This window comes from Xenopus laevis, chromosome 3L (genome assembly GCF_017654675.1).
Source record: "Xenopus laevis strain J_2021 chromosome 3L, Xenopus_laevis_v10.1, whole genome shotgun sequence".
Taxonomy (NCBI): domain Eukaryota; kingdom Metazoa; phylum Chordata; class Amphibia; order Anura; family Pipidae; genus Xenopus; species Xenopus laevis.
In genome coordinates, this window is record NC_054375.1 from 150634215 (window position 1) to 150643096 (window position 8882).

Here is an 8882-nt window from a genome sequence, read left to right on the forward strand (position 1 = left end):
GAAAGAAATGTGCTTTTCTTTTGACAGAGGACTCAGAGCAGCATTACTTTGAGGGTTTACTGGTATATTTATGTAGACCTTTCTGATAAAGCTTACTTAGTTTTAACCTTTCCTTTTTCTTTAAAGGGGTTGTTCACCTTTAAATAAACTTTTAGTATAATGCAGAGAGGCATATTCTGAGACAATTTGCAATTGGTTTTCATTTTTTTATTATTGGTGGGTCTGGAGTAATTTAGCTTTTTATTCACCAGCTCCACCGTTTGTAATTTCAGCAATCTGGTTGCTAGGGAACAAATCCTCCTTAGCAACCACACATTGATTTAAATAAGAGACTGGAATATGAATAGGAGAGGCCTGAATAGAAAGACGAGTAATAAAAAGTAGCAATAACAATAAATGTGTAGCCTTAAAGAGCATTTTTTTTTTGATGGGGTCAGTGACCCCTATTTGAAAGCTGGATACATTCAGAAGATGAAGGCAAATAATGCAAAAATTATAAAAAAAAAAAATGAAGATCAATTAAAAAGTTGGTTAGATATGGGCATTCTATGACATACTAAAAGTTAACATAAAGGTGAATCGCACATTTTCACTGGTCTCACACAATACAAATTCCTCCCTGACGCATTTCTCTTCCCTCCTCAGTCTCCAGATGCAGCAGCTGCGCTTAGAGAACCCTGCAGCAGTGCAGCCTGAGGCAAAAGCAATTCAGGTAACAAGTTATCTGTTAATATTTCTTCTGCCTTAGATATATGTACGTGTGTGTGTGTGTGTGTACATATATATATATATATATATATATTGTATATACATATGAGATAGGGGCTGTAGCTTTGTTCTTAAGTTGTATGTAAGTTGGAGCAAGTACATTTATCTATTAAATCCAGATGTTTGGCTTAAAATAGTATTTATTTTTACATTTCTGTGCTCTGCAGTAGCCAACACAGGCCAGAGGGGGCTGGGGCGGGTGGTTTATTAAAGCTCAATGCTAATAAAGGCCAAGCAAACCACAGTACATTACTGTAATAACCTCCGTTTGTAAGTGTGAGTTGTATGTAAGTCACATGTTTGTAACCGTGTGTGTGTGTGTGTGTGTGTATATATATGTATATATATATATATATATATATATATATATATATATATATATATATATATATATTTATATATATATATATATATATATATATATATATATATATATATATATATATATATAGACAAATACAAGAGTCCTCTGCACTCAACCCATTATCAATATATTTAAGACAGAGACATTTTGTGCATACTGCTACTGAAAAATGCCTTACCCTTTAAACAAAACAGGGATTGTTTGTCCATATATTGCAATATATTTAAGCTGAACAACTACGTCAAAGTCATCCCATATCTGGCCAGTCCTATGCTCAATTTTCATCTGATTCATTAAGAATTCTATGGTTTAATTATACATTTTATAAAAGGGACGAATACGTTTTACCTGCAACTTACTAGCTGCTTTCAAAGTAAAACTCCCAAACTTGGCTGCCCTTTTATTAGACACCAGTGGGATCACCTGACTATAGTTGGAGGGGGTGGGAGCTACAACATGGAGCTGGTCACTGCTCCTGTAGAACTATAACAAACAAGGGAAAGTTGTGCTCACCACTAGTTTTTAAAAACATTAGGCGGGGGTGCAATGAGGGTGTGACCACAAAATACATATAGACAAATACAAGATTCCTCTGCACTCAACCCATTATCAATATATTTAAGACAGAGACATCTGTTAATATATTTTTTTTATAAAAAACAAGCGATAAAAGATCTACAATTCAACTATTGTTATACAGTAAATTAAAAACAAAATAGCTAACTTGTATGTAACAATAATGTAGCTCATAAGCTTAAACTATCTAAACATTGTTGCTAACTTATCACTCTCTGAGCAGATGTCACATAATTTACAAGGTTACCAGTCATTTCATGGACAATCTCTTCACTACAGTTAAAGTCAACCAGGGGGTGATGGGATATTATTTGATTAGGACACACAGAGGTCTAATGATTAAAAGTAAGTGGTAAGTGCGAGGGCCTTGGGATTGAACTAGCGTTCTCTGTGCAACTATTAGAGAGGCACTAACAACTATATACTTAAAATATAATGTGGCTGTACCCCCTAATTTAACAACAACTGAGTGGCCATTTGAAAGATATAATAAGTGGACCACGGTCATATTATATTAAATTTAGTAATGAACCATCAACTCTAACACATGTAGTTAAACAATTAAGTGAATGTAAAGTATTAATATATTATGGGGACCTGGTTGACTTTAACTGTAGTGAAGAGATTGTCCATGAAATGACTGGTAACCTTGTAAATTATGTGACATCTGCTCAGAGAGTGATAAGTTAGTTTAGATAGTTTAAGCTTATGAGCTACATTATTGTTACATACAAGTTAGCTATTTTGTTTTTAACTTACTGTATAACAATAGATGCATTGTAGATCTTTTATCGCTTGTTTTTTTAAAAAAAATATATTAACAGATGTGGGATTAAATGTATTTACAGAGACATGTTAAATGGGAGGTCACTCCATTAAGATGATGGCTATACGTCATGGGTGGTGCTGCTGTTTTCCCGCCTTTACGCAGATTTAAGGCATTGTCTACTGTTTGTTTGGCACTTTGAGAAAGGCCGTGGGTCGGTCGAAACGTCAGTCTTTTGCTCTGAAATAAAGTAAAGTTTGAATTTTAAGTCCTGTGAGTGCGGGTCCTTCGATTTGATATATATATATATATATATATATACACACACACACACAAACACAGGTATATCCAAAATGTTCGAGACCTGGGGTTTTCCGGATAAGGGATCTTTCCGTAATTTGGATCTTCATACCTTAAGTCTACTAGAAAATCATGTAAACATTAAATAAACCCAATAGGCTGGTTTAGCTTCCAATAAGGATTAAAGGAGAACTAACGCCTAACTAAAGAAGTAGGTAGAAATGTTGTACATTATGTTTTGTGCTTCTGTTCCAGCCCAAGGCAACCACAGCCCTTTAGCAGTAAAGATCTGTGTCTCCAAAGATGCCCCAGTAGCTCCCCATCTTCTTTTCTGCTGATTCACTGCACATGCTCTGTGCTGCTGTCACTTACTGAGCTTAGGGAGCCACTCACAATATACAGTACACATAGAATAGAAATGTCACAATATAAGGCTGATTAGTAATTAATACAGATAATTACTACATGGCAGCACAGAAACCAGTGCAATTAGCATCAGAATTGAATAATCAGCAAACCTGTAGCATCAGCTTATATTACAGCCAGGGAAGCTCATTTTCTGCTGGATAATTAGTGACGAGCCCTAAGCTTAGCTTCTCAACAGCCAATCAGAGCCCACTGAGCATGTGAGTGTCACAGACACTTTCCAAGATGGTGACCCCCTGTGACAAGTTTGAAGTCCTGGATCATTGCTGCTATTGACAAGCTCAAACTTTAGCCTCGTGCAATAAGTTCACTATATAAAATATGGCAGTTTTAGTCGTATTCATTTTTAGGGTTTAGATCTCCTTAAGATAAGATCTACTTAGGCTAAGACTTCTTTGGGACATTTGTTGAAGGAATATTGACACATACACTGGACAGGCTGAACATACAGCCTTCCTTTTTCTATGAGGGATATCTAGTACAGTATATAGAATATGGCATTTTTATCCATATGGATGTTTAAGGTTTAGTTCTCCTTAAAATAGTTTCAATTGTATCTTTGTTTATCTTAAATTGATACAAATGTATCTAAGTGCAGCTGCTGACTGCTCTGGGCTCTCTGCTACAAGCCTTATTTAATTACGTTTTAGAAACTTTGTATCTTTTTCTGGCTGTTCAGTGCAGGAGATGAAAGAGAAAGTCAGGACATTTCAGTAATAATCTGGGAATGTGGTTTGAGCTGTCAGAATCAGGACTGTCCTGCGAAAAAACGGGTTTGCATCAACACCACTTCCTATTTGATGGTGGTCGGCGGGTTGCGGGTCGGGAAGCAGATCAAAGTGGGTAAATATGCGGGTTGCGGTTCGGGCTGCGGACTCTAGCCTAGGGTAGGTGTCACCTTTTCCAGAAAAAAATACCGGCCTTCCTATATATTTATCACTCCAATTTGCAGTACATCAGTAAAGAGTAACTGAAGTTTATTAGAGCACAAGTCACATGACTGGGGGCACCTGGGAAGTTGACAATATGTCTAGCCCCATGTCAGATTTCAAAATTGAATATAAAAAAATCTGTTTGCTCTTTTGAGAAATGGATTTCAGTGCAGAATTCTGCTGGAGCAGCACAATTAACTGATTCATTTTGATAAAAACATGTTTTCCCATGACAGTATCCCTTTAATGATTCAGTGATCAGAGCAGGGCCAGTGCCAGGCAAGTAGGGAGCAGAACAGTCAATAAATCACAATCACAATGACTACATGGGGCACAACACAAAGACATTCCTGTGGCCGGGGCAATCCACGTGCTCTTGAGTAACGGATGGAGGATCACAAAGATGTTACAACTTGTACTCAATGTTTCTCTGCCGCCCGCAAGCTTTATGTCCCAAATTCATCTAATCAGTAACAGTCGCACATTTCCAATGAGATGAGTCACTCAGGGAACCTTGTGATTACATTTCAGCCCCCTTAGAATAAAAGATAAAATATAAGTTGAACTCTTTTTATTCTGCCCAGATTTATTTTAGACTCTAGTTCACATCCCAGCGTTTGTGTTATTTTATAGTTTTATTTTCACAGGGATTGTTGGGTTATTTGGGGAGGAGGGATTGTGTTGACTTTATGTATTTGCTTGTTTCCTTTAATTCGAATATTTTTCTTTGGTTGTGGATTGTGCATTTTTCTGGAATTCCCTGGCACTACACAAGCCCAGACAACACAATCCCCCTTCCTTCTGAAGCTCAGCATACCATAAATTCCAGATTCCTTTTTTGATTGTAAGCTCTTGTCATCGGGGCCCTCCAATCCTCTTTTTTTTATTCTTAAATTTATTGTGAACCCCTTTTATTTTCATGTTACTGTGAAGCCGTGCATAATTCACTGGCTCTATATATAAATATATATAAATATATATATATATATATATATATATATATATATATATATATATATATATATATATATATACAGTGAAACCTCAATTTTACATCCCCTGATTTTAAGTTTCCCCTCATTTTACATTGCTGTTTTTTGGTCCCACCAATATATTATGCATAATACATTTCCCTGATTTTACATTTTCCTGGATTTTACACCATTTTATTCTGGTCCTCTGAAAAATGTAAAATGGGGGTTCTACTGTATATAAATCACGGTGACATGGCCTGGTGAGGGGGTTTGTACCCCACGCATTTAATGCCAGCTCCATGCAAATTCCCCATTTTACGTGCTACAGTTTAATCTGGTCGCTATATTTAATAAAGAAAAAAAGTTAGAATAATTGGGGGGTGCCAAGTTGTTAACACCCCTCCCATTGATTCTAATTGCTTATTTGCTACCCCTCTTCTTCAAAAAATCCACCGACCCAGGGTTCTTTTCTTATGATGTTCCTGTGTCCCAGTCATTCCCAGCATTGCTATGGCCAATATACAGAACTCCAGTTTGTTGTGCTGTGATTCCCAAAAGTTTTGCCTAATTCATAAAAAAAGGTCAGCCAGGTTTTGACTCCAGTTTCAGTTTCACTTTACTGCACAATTGTAATATTGGCAACTTGTTTAGGAGTGGGAAAAAAGGGTTACCTGTAAATGGGATGTGTATCTGGGATTAACTAGGTCCCTGTGCAAAATAACCTGGAAATAGTCTAATCTTATAGCAAAAAAGGGGAAAGTTGTGCTACCGTTAGGTGGGGGTGCAATAAGAATGTGGCCAGTGTTCAACTGGATTGTCGGAGGCCCACCCGGGCTTCCAACACAGTGGCCCCCACCCCAATCCGGGCCCCCAGATACAACCACCCTCCAGGTTCCCCCACTCTGCCGCAACCCCCCTGTGGGCCCCCTCCACACTCCATGTGTTCGGGAACCTTATCTGGTCTGAAGATCTAAGCATTCTCAGTAGAAATAAAAACATATGCATGTGCATTGTATGGATAAATATATGTATGGGAGATTGTTTCTTATCACAATTTATTGACAATTAGTATTACCTTTTGTGTTCCAGACGCCATTTCTGAATGGTGAAAAAATCCAGCAGGGAGGAGGTCAAGCAGGAGATGCTAAAGAAGTGACTGCAGGTCAAGCAAATAACACTCATGGGATCATCCATGAAGAACAGCCAACAAAGGAAGATCAAGACATGGGAACAGTTCTACCCATACCAGCCCCAAGAGGAAAAACAGTTCCAAAAGAAGATGAAAACCAAGCAAATCCAGAGCTGAAGGTGGACATGGAACACCAGAAGGTTGAATTAGTTGACCTTATCCAGGAATGTCCAGTCGAAAACCAAACTGTAGAACATGTTGAAAAGAATAAGCCACATCTGGACCAAGAACATACTGAGAAGAATCAGGATGGACAACATGGCATCCTAGAATTTCTAACTCAAGATCAACAGCTTGGAAACCCAAATCTGCAACACCTGGATAGATACTTGATAACCGAAGTGACTGTTAAACATTTTGAAAAGAACCAGGCACATCCGGGCCAAGAAAAGAACCAGGATGAACAATATGGCATCCTAAAATATCTAACTCAAGACCAGCAGAATGAGAATCCAAATCTGGGACATCTGGATCAATACCTGATAACAGAAATAACACTTCAAAGTAACCCCTTGGAAAATATCTCAGTCCACGACCAAACCCAGAGTACATCTGATCAGAACATGGAGACAAAACTGCCAACTGACATTCCCCAGCAGAAGGAGAGTCAAAGTGAGGGAAAAATACAAACCAAAGACCAAGGTCCAGAGTTTGAGTTACTCTACAAAGATCACAGTCATGAGAAAGGAACCACTGACCAAACACAACACCAAGAACTCTTACCTTCATCAATTGAACCAAAGGAAGAAAATCCCAAGGCCCAAGATGAAAAACTTGACCACCACAATGAATCTGTATCAACAGTCCATGAGCAGAAGGAGGTCCATGATATGGACCCCAGGCAACTGTCAACTCATCAAAAGTCCTTAAGTATATCAGAAGACCAAAATCAAGGCTCCGTGTCATTATCTGATCCACAAAACCAAGACCAAAGTTTAGCGCTGCCAGAGAAAGGACTTGAAGAAACTCCACAACTAAATCTGTCCCATGAAGTTCAATGTGAGGAGCCATCTTTGATGGAACAGATATCCATCTCTCTGCTGCAGTCTATGGAACAGAACCAAGAAGGTGCTGATCAGACACCAAAGTCTGTAGCCTTGGAGGAGTTATCAGAACTGCTGTCCAGCGATATGATAAAGCAGTCAGTACTTCTGTCTAAGAATCTGGAAGAGAGTCCATCAACGGCATCTACAGAAGAGACCCAGGAGACGTTGTGCCAGGCTGTGATCATCCCTGACCTGAAGAAGGAAAATTCGGATCCAGAAGTCGTGCAGGAATCCTCCTCCCATGAGCCAATGTCCAGCACCATTGCACAGTCAAGCAGTGCAGAAGGAAACTCCTCCCCTGAATCCCGACCCCTTCTTCAGAAGTCACAAGGGACTGATAGCCAACAAGGAGGCAACACAGCAACGCAACAGGAGGAAAGAAGAAAGAAGAAGACATGCCAGTGCTGTGTAGTAATGTGAGCTTGCTCTTCAGTATTATACAAAAAAATCAGATTGATATCACAGCCAATCGAGGGCGACGCTGAGTTCCTGACTCAATCTGGCAGTTTGTCTGGTTTTTATGTGCCGGCGATTTTATTGTAAGGACTGTTCCATAAAGATGGGCACAACTGCTGACAATCACACAAAACAAACAACATAACAAATATGCAATAGTAACAGAGGCAATAACCACCAGTGTAAGAGTAAGAATAAAAAGTTACTATATTTTATGTTAAATAGTGTTTATTCATTATGAATGCAAAGGGGCATTCCGACGTGACCGACATTCTGGGTTTTTTTTTTATTCCAAGAATCCCAAAAACTGGATTCGCTGAATTTAAAGGGGTGGTTTACCTTTTACGTTAAGTTTTAGTATGTTGTAGAATGGCACATTCTAAGCAACTTTTCAATTGGTCTTCATTACTTTTTTTTTATAGTTTTGGAATTATTTGTCCTGACTCTTTCCAGCTTTCAAATGGGGGGTCACTGACCCCATTAAAAAACAAATGTTCCATAAAGCTACGCATTTATTGTTATTGCTTCTTTTGATTCCTCATCTATCTATTCAGTCCTCCCCTGTTCATGTTCCAGTCTTTTATTTAAATCAGTGCACAGTTGCTAGGGTAATTTGCACCCCAGCAACCAGATTGCTGAAATTGCAAACTGGAGAGCTGCTGAATAAAAAGCTAAATAACTCAAAAACCACAAATAATAAAAAATGAAAACCAATTGCAAATTGTCTCAGAATATCCCTCTCTACATCATACTAAAAAGTAACTCAAACGTGAACAACCCATTTAAAGTAGGGATGCACCGAATCCAGGATTCAGTTTGAGATTCGGCCCTTTTCAGCAGGATTCAGATTTGGCCGAATCCTTCTACCCGGCCGAATACTAATTTGGGGTGGGAGGGAAATCGTGTGACTTTGGTCACAAAACAAGGAAGTAAAAAATGTTTTCCCCTACCCACCCCTAATTTGCGTATGCAAATTAGGATTTGGATTCGGTATTCAGCGAATCTTTTGCAGAGCATTCAGGGGTTTGACCGAATCCAAAATAGCGGATTTCGTGCATCCCTAATTTAATGGAATTGTTCAGTAT

General features: G+C 38.5%; 1 protein-coding gene across 2 annotated transcripts in view; it reads left to right on the top strand.

The window, feature by feature from the left end:
- Positions 1 to 8012, top strand: part of palm3.L (paralemmin 3 L homeolog) — a 52622-nt gene extending 44610 nt beyond the window's left edge. The window contains exons 5-6 of one of the 2 annotated variants that reach the window (XM_018250794.2): positions 646 to 712; positions 6196 to 8012. In XM_018250794.2, coding sequence (XP_018106283.1) covers positions 646 to 712; positions 6196 to 7761 — 1633 coding nt within the window. In that variant the 3' untranslated portion in view covers positions 7762 to 8012. 2 annotated transcript variants of the gene reach the window in all.
- Positions 8013 to 8882: the final 870 nt, after the last annotated feature.